Source organism: Aegilops tauschii, chromosome 7 (assembly GCF_002575655.3).
Source record: "Aegilops tauschii subsp. strangulata cultivar AL8/78 chromosome 7, Aet v6.0, whole genome shotgun sequence".
In the NCBI taxonomy this organism is placed as follows: domain Eukaryota; kingdom Viridiplantae; phylum Streptophyta; class Magnoliopsida; order Poales; family Poaceae; genus Aegilops; species Aegilops tauschii.
Genome location: NC_053041.3, coordinates 63,816,391 through 63,828,731, shown reverse-complemented (window position 1 = coordinate 63,828,731; position 12,341 = coordinate 63,816,391). Strand labels below are relative to the sequence as shown.

Genomic DNA, 12,341 nt, shown 5'->3' with positions numbered 1-12,341 from the left:
AATTATTTCTTTACACATATTTAGAAGTATGTTATTTCTTGGGAGACGCTAGGCGTTAGTCAGGCAGAGGGCACACTCAAGAGATTTTTTTTTTAAGACAAACTCACAAAGCCTTTATTAACCCGTCACGATGTTTATAGAGACGAAAGAAAGGTTCCCAGGATGACCTAACCAAACATGACGGCCATCCCCGAGAGAAAGTACATGCTTTGCTAGTTTGTGAGCTTCAAAATTTGAGCTCCTAAATTCATGAACTATGTTACATAAATGAAAGTCCGAAGACCGCTCTAGAATTTCTTTGATGACTGCTCCATAAGATGCAGAAGGGGCACACTCAAGAGATGCTAACCATCGGTCTGGCTGAGTATGTGTTCGATGGGCCACCTCCCTAGGCCCACGTTCACCATTTCTTTTACTTTTTTATTTAGGTCCCACGTTCAGCAAGTTGTGAGCAGAGCACGTTCACTCATGGGCTGAAATTCTTCCTACGCAGTGGAAAAGGTGCGAGCAGAGAAGCGGCCCACGTTTGCTAGCTTAGTCCCGTGAGCTACATCGGTTTGTTGCTGGTCGTCACAATTAGTCCCACCTCGGCTACAGAGTGGGGTGGACGGGATGGAGCTGGGTATAAAGACGGGGCCGTGGGCGAACGGGAGAAGGTATCTTTGCGCTTGGGGCAATGACGCAGCTAGTGAGGTAATACCGAGGCGCGTCAATTGCTGGTTGAAAACTATTTCCAAACCCCCTCTTTGGCCCTCATGGGTCACTGAGAATTTCTGAAAGGGCCCCCTCTCCTTGGAGAGGGCAAGGCCCTACAAATTCAATATCAAAATTTGAAATCTTGACTTGAAACCAAACTTTGCTTGATTTTACTTTTTTCTTCAAGGGTTTTGCTCTACCTTAGTTTTTGCTTCGATCAGATAAAGTAGTTCAGTCAGGGCATGGATTTTAGGGCCTTTAATCATGTGCATATTAAACATTTTTTATTAGTGAAATCAAATGCCTAAAAGTCCATGCCTGACTTATAAACCAAATGCTAACCAAGGCTTTCAACTGAAGGCCTCTGGCTTAAAATTGAATTCAAATTTTCTACTGTTTTTTTTTTCAGAAGTTTGCAAGTCAGACTATGTTCTTTGGTAGTGGTACTTAGCAATGTGGCATGTGATAGAACAAGATAGTTTGTCATTGTTACAGCATAAAGCTTCAAGTACATAGGCTATGAGGAATTCTTGTGTTTTCAGTCCTGTAGGTTTCCACAGATCATGACATTTATCTTCTACTCTTTTTCCATCATATTCCTAAGTTTGTAAAATCCTTTTAACTAAAGAAGCCCTAAAAATGACAAGAATAAGGACCCTGGTTAATACAAAAGATTCCTTACCTTACCTTTCATTGTCAACCATCGTGGAACCTGAACCCATGCAACAAAAGGCAAACAGAACTACTCCCTCCGTTCCAAAATAGATGACTCAACTTTGTACTAACTTTAGTACAAAGTTAGTATAAAGTTGGGTCATCTATTTTGGAACGGAGGGAGTATATATATAACCAGGATGGGATGGAAAAGATTTACATCATGCATGCATGGAGGGGTGACTAGCGAGCATGGTGAGCCATGGTTCCTAGCAAAAGGAACATGCACAAAATGGCTGGGGGATTTGATCGGTTGAGGTGCAAAAATGGCACTTCAAATGCACAAACAAGTTATATTGTTGACCAATGGACCTAGACACGCTAAAAACCTACAGTCAGTCAATCAGCTAGTTGTAAGAAGAGCACGCTGCCAGGATGCAACATCATACTTCTGGCCTGAACACTGTGTTTATGAACTCCTTCAGGTTGTTGCAGGGCAAGATCTGGATATCGAGATCGAGAGGTTTGAGCAGCTTCTCTGAAGTCTTGGGGACGACGCATTTCCTGTAGCCCAACTTCGCGATAGCCATCACCCGCTTATCCATTCTTGGCACCTTAAAGAGCAAAAATGAAAGAAACATTACCACACATTGCAGTTAGAACAGGCTAACATAAGCAACAAAAAAGCCTACAAAATAAAGTTGGATAAGCAAATGCACATTTCCTTGCGACATATTATTTCTCTGTCATTTCAGTCAAGATTGGAGTATATAGTGCAAACTGAAAGAACAGATTGATAGGGGACTGTTGCCTCATAGGGTCTACTTCCAATAGTAATGCATGCCAAGTATGTTCCGTAATAAAGCTAATGCATGTTATTATTTTCTACATCCATTACACATTTCCACATCATTCTTCCAAAAGTCTAGTTCCTTGTTTATGCATGACCACTTGACACGCCTAGCAACACTAGTATCAGATGGGTGGTCAAGTCCACTAGCATTTATTCACGATGTATCTAGGAAATACATCTTAAAAGACATCTAGCAAAAATAATGTCCAAAATGATGACGGTCAGATTGTTTTATTGTGCATTGTGGACAGAGGCATAGCCCAGCTGGCATGGGCGGGCTCCTGTCCACCCGCGTTTGAGCCTCCGTGCTCGCAATGGCGGGTTGTCACACGCTCTGCTTAATTAAGACCGAGGAGGTTCTTCCCCCTGTGGCGTCACTTTTTAACTGTGCACTTACATTTTACAAACCAATATCCATTTAAATAAATTTATGGTAAATTGCCTGACCCAAAAGATTTATTGCACTTTTGCCATGTATGAAATCCATAAACGAAAAGTACATAATCAGGTATAGCAAAAGGTTAGCCATTCTAACATGCATTTGCATAATTAGGAAAAGCATATAAGCCAATAAATGGCTAACAGGTACTCCCTCTGTCTCATAATATAAGATGTATTACATCCAATGTACTCACATATTAGATATAATAACATCTTATATTACGGGACGGAGGGAGTACTTGATAGCGTTGCAAATTCTTCCAGGGCAACATATCGTATCACGATATTATTTAATTTTTTTTTTTGCTAATTAAGTTGTTTTCTGGGTCAGGGCACTGTAGTTGTTGGAAAACATGATTAGTAGGGCCATACATCTCTCTCTCATGAACGTGTCAAATAGCTCCATGGCTCTGCAAAATTTACTGGTGGTAGTAAAATTTATTGGCTTCAGTTGAATGATCGGAGGTACAATTCCTAAGCACTGTTATAGGCTTCCTATTTCCCAATTAACATATTCCTTATCTTCCGAAGGCACATTTTCCTCGTCAAACACAAGCTCTTTCCTTTAAGCCGCAAAAGTACCAACTAAGAATATTCACAGCCAACAATGGTCACACAAAGCAGAAAAACATATAAACTTACAGTTCTAAGTTCACCACCAAGGCCAATCTCTCCAATAAATGCAATATCATTTGGGATAGGAAACTCCAAGAAACTGAAAACAAGAAGGAAAAAGGTTACTTCATTAAACAGATACAAAGAAATATAGACAAAAAAGACCCCCCCCCCCCCCCCCAAGCTTTGTCATACTTAGGTCTCTCCTTTGGTTTAGAGTAATTTCATAGGAATTCTATAGGATAGGATTCTTATAGGAATTTTTTTTCTTTAGAGTCCTTTGGTTCATAGGAATGGATTCCTATTCCTACATAGGATTTGTTCCTATCCTCCACATTTCATAGGAAAATAAACATGAGCCTAGACTCGATGAAAAAATTCCTATGATGTGAACCAAATGACATCTCTTTTATTATTCCTACTCATAGGATTTGAGATACATATCATCTCATTTCCTATAAGTTTTCTATTCCTATGATAATGACCCTAAAACAAGGTCCAGTACTTATACTAACTGAAATTGTATTAAGTAGTTAAGATCTCCCAAACAGAAGCCTCAAAAGGAATCACCTGCTGCAAATCGAAGCTGCTATGGCCAGATCTCCTGCAGTCTCCGACAGCTCGAACCCACTGACCACATTCAGATAAATAACCTGCATCGCAAACAGGAAATAGTACCAGAATCAGAATCTGGGAACAAAGCTGGAAACAGAACATCTAATAGATTTGATTTATAGTCAAGATTGACCCAAATCCTGGCACACTAGAGAAAGTGTCAATAAAACTTGCTACAGATAGGCCACTGCCATCCAAATCATAATTTAGAGCACACCAGCTGACCAGCATTTGTGTCAATTCCCCTGCCAGAGCACATATGTGGGTTGGTGGAATGTTGGTGCAAATTAGCTCATTTAAGTCTTTTGAAGGCCAACCAAGCAACTAACTAGCCTACACGTGACACCAGCTTACTGATTGTGTCTCTAAATTAACAAGGAAACCTTGCATGCAACTAGAAAGAGCTAGACAAATAGAGGATTCAGGAACTGAGCTTACATTATCCTGAAGTTTTAGACCTGCCTGCTTCATAAGAACCTGTAGGGTTGAGAAAAGAGGTTAGTTGGCATTATTTGTTTTATTTCTGCAGCTCTATCACAAAAATACTGGGTTAGCGGAGCTAGAATAAGCTTGCAACACTATCCATCTGCCTTACCAAATCTGGGAATACTGCCGATCCAGCTGGATCTTATATGTATATTTACTTTAGACATACACTATAGGGCAGAATGCTTTATAGGATGGAAGTATTATGGAAACTACTAAGGGCTTACTGATATTATCATCTCAACCCTTTTTGACTTTGTGCCAACGACTTTTCCTTGACCAAGAGAACCAGGAACAGACAGTGCCTGAAAAACAACACAAAGACTCATAATTCTTGAACTGCAATCTAAAATGTGCAAAAGAAAGGTGAAAGTTTATTAGAAGCAGCGCTGAAGAAAGTCTTGAGGAAATTAATTTTACATTCCATGGTCTCGACTCAGCTGCAATATTCAGAGTACCCAGATGGTTCAAATGGTCCTCACAAGGTCCAACATAGAGTGAAGTGACAAAAACGTTATAAACAAAACTTTTGTAGGGAGTATGTGGCCTATTTAACAGATTGATGCAAGCTTCATGCAACTAGCAAGCTTATGAGCAAAGCTGCAGTACCACGTGCCCAATTCAAAAGACTGATACAAGTTCCAAAACAGCGAGTCTAGTTGATAACACAATTATTTCGTAAGTTTCCTTGCTGTTATTACATCCTATACCAAAAAACCTTAACAGCAAACGACAAGTTCCATTTTGACAAAATTAAGCTCAACACAATATTACACTATGAGAACAAAACAAACAATATGAATTGTTGGAAGGAACATAAATCACAGCTCAAGAATTATATCATATCTAGTACCTGAACTTCAATAGCGAAGGTTCTGGATCCATCCAAAACAACAGCTACAGCAAGCCCAGCCAGTATCTCAGAATCAGAGTCATGCTCAGTTAAGAACATCTCACTGGGATTCAGAACAGCTTGCAGACCGTGTTCTGACATTTCAAATACACCAAGCTGGCCAAAAAAAAAAGGCTGATGTGCGGTGCAGTAGAATCCAGTTTGTTGCAAGAATCTTTACTAACTAGTAACTAGACGACACCCCACGTGTTGCCGCGGGAATTGGTTGCAATAAATTTCCATAAGATTTGATTGTATGAACATGAATATTCCAATTAGCAATCTATTGCATATGTTTGATCACATCATATGTGCACTCAGTTACCGGTAGAGTTAAAAAAAACATACGTGTGGGAGAAGAAAACCGAGTATGAAGGACACATGCATGCATGCACTTAATTTCTGAAGCTTATTCAGGTGATGAGGTGGCATAGTTTTTTTTTTTTGAGAGAGAATGAGGTGGCATAGTTGCATGTGCTTTAAAATAGTTAGTGGGGGCTAGCTATTTAGACATAAAAGATCCCAGTTAGATGCTGTTATGGCTTGAACAAAGATGCTGCTAACCAACTATTTCCCTTTAACTAACCATACATCCAAAATTGAGAAGTGCTTTCAAAAGGCATAGAAGTAACAATAGTAGATTTTACTGTCGTCATAAAAAAGTAAAGTCAATTTCATTAGACAGGTCCGTGAATACTATCTTCTAGGATTTGCTGAATAAACATGTTGCATCCACTCAGAATCAGGAAGGGACCATTTTGCTTATCTTCCACGATCTTATTTTTATCTAGAGCAACACCTTTTTGGCTAATCATGCAGATGAAATATTACTAGCCGTCAGAACTAGAATATCACATCGGAAGATAATAGGCAACACAGAAAGCAATACCTTAAGAATAACAGGACAGATAAATCCGACATAGATGCTTTCTATACAATACAATAAGATAAGAAATGCATTGCATTCGACAAGTATGTGTGTGGGTGGGTGGGGAGGGGGGGTAATACCATATACCTCGTCTGTTGAACCGAAACGATTCTTCGCTGACCGTAACAGTCGATGAGATAAGCATCTCTCTCCCTGAAAGAAGAGCAGTAAGCTTGTTAGGCTTGCACTGTATAATACATGAACTTGCATAAAAAGAGTAAAGTTGCACGGTTTTTAGAAATTTACACATTTTACAGCTTATTAGTGATAAACAATAGTACTCCCTCTGATCCATATTAGTTGTCGCTCAAACGGATGTATCTTGGTGTATTTCAGTTTTAGATACATCCGTTTGAGCTACAACAAATATGGATCGGAGGGAGTATTACATTTCTCAAAAGGCTGGATGACCTGGAACATTGTATGGAGGCAATGACAAAAATGAAGATTGATGCTTTTGTTAGCGAAATATGCAGCAAATGGAAGATGATCCGAAGAATAGGCGAGACACCATTTAATGTGGAAACCCTTTCACGATCGTGCAAAGGGGGGAAACAATATGTGAGGATATTAAAGTAGGATGTTACAATGAGTCTCTTCCTATATTGTCTACTTGTTGACCTCACACCGTCTACGGCAGGCAAATGTATAGGGGACAAAAAAGAACTTCATGTACAAGCACACCTCCTAGTGCAAAAGGAAACAAATTCGGATCACAGCTCAATGCATTTAGTGTTACGGTGGTGCACATATCAATAATTACAAGGTCTCAGCCAATATCTTCTACTTGGGAATCAGTTCCTGCATCAGTGAAGAAAATTCACTATGATGCAATTCCATTGATTTTACTCACCACTGCATAGGACCCCTATCTCATTTCAACACCCATATAGAAGACTCAAGATTCTAGAACAAGTTGTGTTTCAACGATAACGAGAACACAAGGTGGTTTTTTTGATTTGCCATGCTACGTCAACTGCGCAACTCTGAAAAAAGGGAGGAAAACTCTTGTTGGTATGTGATTAATTTCTTTCAGCCAATTCATGATTGTTTGAATTTTCTTTAAAGAAAAAATCATCAGTTATCACCTGGGTGTTAATAATGTGGACAAAGGAAATTTTTGGTAGACAATTACTGCTCTTAGTGACTTTTTAACAGGAATTGTGAGCTTAAAGATCCTTTATAATAATACAATTATATTTAAGACATTCCCCAGCATGTAACCCCAAAAAAAGACACATTCCCAGGCAGAACAAAAAAACTGATGCATACAAATGTATAATCTATAAAGTTATATGAAAATTCTAAAACAATTTCTCAATATTACCAAGCAAAAACATGTATGAGAAATCAGTATTTACCAACCTCCATATACAAAACAACATCTACTATGTGCTCTAGAACACGAGGGCCAGCAATATCACCAGTTTTTGTGACGTGTCCAATCTAGAGGAAGAGAAAGAGAGAAAACATAATCAAGGAAACATAATCGCCCATTTTTGCAGGACATGGAATAAAAATATATCGCAGTGTGTAACTCACCAGGAAAACAGGGATATTTGTCATTTTAGCAAAACTTAACAAGGCAGATGTGCATTCCTTGACCTATGCTCCACACGGAAAATAGGAGATCTTTTCAGCAAGCGAAGATATGAATATGAGAATTTGTAAGAATTATACATCACATTCAGTACCACAATTTATGTAAATAATATTTGGTTTGCAATCTGTAACCTAGTTCACAAAAATAATTTGTTACTAGATTCAATACCAAAATTCAGAAAATGGGTCAAGTTCTCCAGGATCAGCTACCATGATATGTACTCATGAAGTTGGTTGAGCTGAATTGGACATTTGGAGAGTCAACAAGATAGGAAAAACTACTATAAATGCCACCCTCCATGAACTCAAAATTTAGTAAGAAAATAATCTTAAATGTACTGGTTGAAACACCTGCACTTGATTCCCAGCACTTCCAGCAAATGCTGATAGATAAACTGTCTGAATTGAATCAACAACAAGAGCTTTTGGAGATAGTGGCTGGATTTTGTCCAAGATATCCTGTTGAACAAGTGAGAGACATCAATAGTTCATCAATTATGAATCCGTCTCCTAAGATTCTCCCAAGAGGCCAAGATAAAAATTATTTGATTTTCAGCTGGTAAAAAATCTCAAATCACAAGATATGAAATATGAAATGTCTTATTCTAGCATGTTCGTATTTCCTTAAAACAAAGGTCAATGAACATAAGAAAATGAGTACATAAATGATGCCAGATAAATAATATTACCTCAATATCTGTACTAGAGTATAGATACAAATCTTTAGACTTGATACTCATCCGGTCAGCCCTATTTGCAATTTGCTCAATGCTCTGCGGATAAAGTCACAATTTTTTTTATCAAAAAATGTTCAGGATATTAGCTAATCATAAGAGTGTCATATGGATCAATCCATAGAGTTTTTGTCAACAATAACACAAAACAGTTGGAAGGTGCAGATGATGGAGATTCGAGATTGGACAAGGCTATAACCGACCTCCTCACCGGACACATACACAACAGGAGAAGACCCATGGTCCTCGGAACCTTCAGATACAATAGAAGCAAGCTACATAGAAAAAATGTTGTCAGATTCCAAAGTTAAATAATTAGGTGCAGAAATCCCAAACTCTAATACCCAAAATGTAAGAGTAATTACATTAATTTTAAAATTCATAAGTATAAGTAGATAATCGCATGCAGGGAATTAATGGGTTGAAAACAAAGGAAAAGGCATGCCAATTTAACAATTAATAGCCAGATGTGTATCTTTACCTGTAGCATCAATGTACTTTTGCCAACACCTGGATCCCCACCTACTAAAACCAAGGAGCCTGCAAAACCACATGTATGATGGCCAACAATGAAAAACAGTAGGTAATGCATTGATGCAATGAAACACAGAAAGCTTCATGCAACACATGAGGTGCAGTTTTTCCCGGACATGGTCAATGATTCAATGCGATACAAAAATGAAACGACACGAGATCGGAAGCAAATGTAGTGGGCTCAAGCTCACACAAAAACCGTATGGAACTTTTACATTGCTTGGGTTTCACAACAATCTTTCATTAGTTGCAATCTGGCGATCTACAACCAAAAATCACATGGAACTAAAAGATAAGAGGGGAAGCTACAAGATCCTTCTGGTAATAAATTACCAACCCCTAGTGCTTATATTCAATTCAGACCATGACGAAAACCACAAGTTGGAACAACTAAAGCCAGCATCTGATCCATGGAAAAAGATAGGTCATAGCATTAGCTACAAACTGAGTTGAAACATAAAGTTTCATTGTTTTCCCAAGATTTAAATATAATTGTAGTGGTAGGCTGGTAGCCGTCGTTTGCAAACACACATGAACCATTAATTTGCATTCTCGTATGAATGAAAATGTGCAGGAGCAGAGGTACCTGATTCTGGACTCAAAAAGATGGGGAGGAGATTCAGTTGAGGAGTTGTGGGCTTGTGGCTGAAATGTATAGGGAGTGGTAGAGGTAGGAAAGGGGAGGCTGCGACTGATTTGGAGGACCCATGGGGATGTGCCAATGTGGCACATCATGTATGCAGACAGCGTCCAGGTTAGAGGCTTAGAGCAAGCAGGGGCAAGAATAGGTTGTGTCTATCAGTAACTACTGAATATTCATGTCCAACATGTTATCTGAAACTTAAAACTTATTTCAGGAATCAGGATACAAACTGAGTAAGAAGTACGGAACAACAAGAATCTAGAACAAGTGCAGAATATGTAGGCAGAAGATGCGATGCGAGTTCCAAGCGAAATCAAGCAATATTGCAAGATAAAAAACAGTCTCGAAATGGAAAGAAAGAAAAAGTTGAGCTAAGAGCTTATGAGCACGTGGCAGTGCTCGATAGTCTATTTTCACTATGTGTCACAGACAGCTCACTCTGAAGCCAATTTCGAGAGTCAAAATAACATCTATTGAAAAGCGTCATCTGACTAACACCGTATTTGGTGAGACATGGGTATCCTAAGCAATCTAAAAGTTGTGGTAGAACTGCATGATGGATGTCAGTATGTTTGGAGTGATACGATCCTTGACTGATCCTACACCAAGTTTGCTTTCAACCAGTACCAAAGAGGTTGGAGTGATGTTTTACCAGGAACGACGCCACCTCCAAGCACCCGAGAAATTTCATTTCCAAAGGTCCCTGGCCTGTTAAGTAAACAAACACAATCATACACATCATGAGCTAACAACGGGGGAATATGCAATTGCATTTCACGAAAAGTGCCATCCTAAAGCCGATTAACATGTATGCTCAGGGCATTCAACAATTTGGACATGTCAACATAATTTATCCACACGGCAGTTCGGAGAATTAAAAACAAGGAAGCCAGCATTCCTCCAAATTCAGACTGAGGGTCAGGAACCTTACAGCGGTATGCGCCAGCCCGCCTGGTCAAACCCCTTGGTGACTTCCCGGAGCTTCTTGGGCACCATCTCCTTGCTCTTCTGCCGAATCCACGAGCGGCCGGCGTGGTGCGACCCCTCGGCGTCGGCGTCGGCGTCGGCGGAGTCGGCCCCCGGGAAGAACTTGGTGAGGGTCCCCACGGCCTGGCAGCCGCGGCAGGTGCCCCACCACTGCGAGAAGCCGTCCCCGCAGTTGCTGCAGACGTACGAGACCCTCGGCGCCTTGCCGCCCTTCCCCGCCGCCCTCCTCGCGGTGGCCACATCCGCCCACCTGGGCTCGCGCTTCCCGCCGCTCGGCCTCGCCTTCGGCTTCACCTCCACCACCTCCTCCTCCTCCTCCTCCTCCTCCTCTCGGTCGGAGCTAGAAGTGGGAGGGGGAGGGTGCGTCTGCATGACGATGCGGCCGGCGACGGGGTCGAAGACGCCCCAGGAGGAGTCGGGGTCGGAGTCGGCGGGGGCTTCGGGGTTGGAGGCGGCGGCGGCGAAGGCCGAGGAGAGCGGCTCCGGCGGGGCGAGGGGGTCGCGGGCGGGGTTGGGCGAGGAGGAGAGGGGGCGGAGGCGGGGGAGGAGCGGGGGGCTTGGGAGCTGGCGGAGGCGGGGGAAAGGGGCGCGGCGGGAGAGGCGCAGGAGCGCGCGGAGGGAGGCGGGGGACGGGAGCATCGCGGCGGTGGTGCGGAGCATGGAAGGGGAAGGTTTTCGCAGGGTTTTGAGGGGGTTTGGGGGCGGAAACACGGCGCGCCGGCGGGGAAAGTGGAGGAGGGGAGCGGCGGGCGTATGGAAAGAAAATTCAGAAAGGGAAACACTATTGTTCATTCCCCATTTATTTCATTTTGATATATTTTCTTGACGCAAACTGCATTTTTCTACTTCCATATAATTACTTAGGGCATCTCCAACGCCGACCCTCAAAACGCCTGCAACCGTCTGATCGTGCAGTTTAGACGTGTTTTGCCATGCGGTCCTGCATCGATTCGCTCGGAGGTCCAGATGGACTTTTTCCCTCAAACCGGAGACAAGCTGATGGCTTTGCGGGCTCCCGCGCAGTTGTTACGCCCGCGTCAGACTAATCTAGCCCACCAAAAAAAAACCTCTCTCGCCCGTCCGTGTTCCCGCCCGACTTTGGTCAGCGTCTCATTCGTGCCGGCCCAGAGTGGAGGTGGCCTATCACTGGAGCCAGCATTGAAGCGGCACACCGGCCGAGAGCGTCATCGCGTCGCTTCCCGGTGCACGCCTCGTCTCTCTGCATTCATACGGCATCAGTCTGTCTGCCTTCCTCCATTAAGCGTGTTTGATTGCCGAGGAACCTACTCCGGCGCCACCCATTCGTCCGTCTGCGGCCCACCATTAAGTCCTCGCCGCATGGCCTGCCCTCCGCCCGTATTTAACCCCCATAGGCCAGCAGAGTGCCACATCCATCCACCCTCCTCCGCTCTCCATCCTCGAGCTTCAAAGCCTTGTGGGATGACCTCTCGTCTGGACAGAAGGAGGAGATCGCCGCCATTGCGGCCGACTGGCAGGGCGCCAGACGGACGAGCTCAACAGAGGCCGGCATTGCGGACACACCAATGGTAGAGGTGGTTGACGACGAGCCGGCACCACCATCCGTGCCGGCTAGTGTCAGCATCACCATGGGAGAGGCTTGTGCTTACTACATGGACATGGTGGTGGAGGAGTGAGAGGCC

The 12,341-nt window shown here is 42.5% G+C and overlaps 1 protein-coding gene and 1 pseudogene across 2 annotated transcripts; one reads left to right on the top strand and one right to left on the bottom strand.

Moving 5' to 3' along the window:
• The first annotated feature begins 658 nt into the window (after window positions 1–658).
• LOC120970051 (U4 spliceosomal RNA) lies at window positions 659–809 on the top strand (annotated as a pseudogene).
• Window positions 810–1,538: 729 nt separating this feature from the next.
• Window positions 1,539–11,378, bottom strand: LOC109750510 (uncharacterized). Of its 2 annotated transcripts, XM_073503157.1 has the most exons (15): window positions 10,625–11,378; window positions 10,346–10,401; window positions 8,998–9,056; window positions 8,720–8,791; window positions 8,472–8,555; window positions 8,134–8,241; window positions 7,723–7,785; window positions 7,546–7,626; window positions 6,268–6,333; window positions 5,214–5,369; window positions 4,588–4,665; window positions 4,313–4,351; window positions 3,830–3,912; window positions 3,287–3,359; window positions 1,539–1,964 (listed from the first exon to the last, which is right to left on the bottom strand). In XM_073503157.1, exons 1-15 carry the CDS (start codon window positions 11,338–11,340, stop codon window positions 1,794–1,796), a joined length of 1,905 nt encoding a protein of 634 aa, XP_073359258.1. In that variant the 5' UTR covers window positions 11,341–11,378; the 3' UTR covers window positions 1,539–1,793. The 2 variants fall into 2 exon arrangements, with proteins under 2 accessions (XP_073359258.1, XP_073359259.1); XM_073503158.1 differs by lacking the exon at window positions 5,214–5,369.
• Window positions 11,379–12,341: the final 963 nt, after the last annotated feature.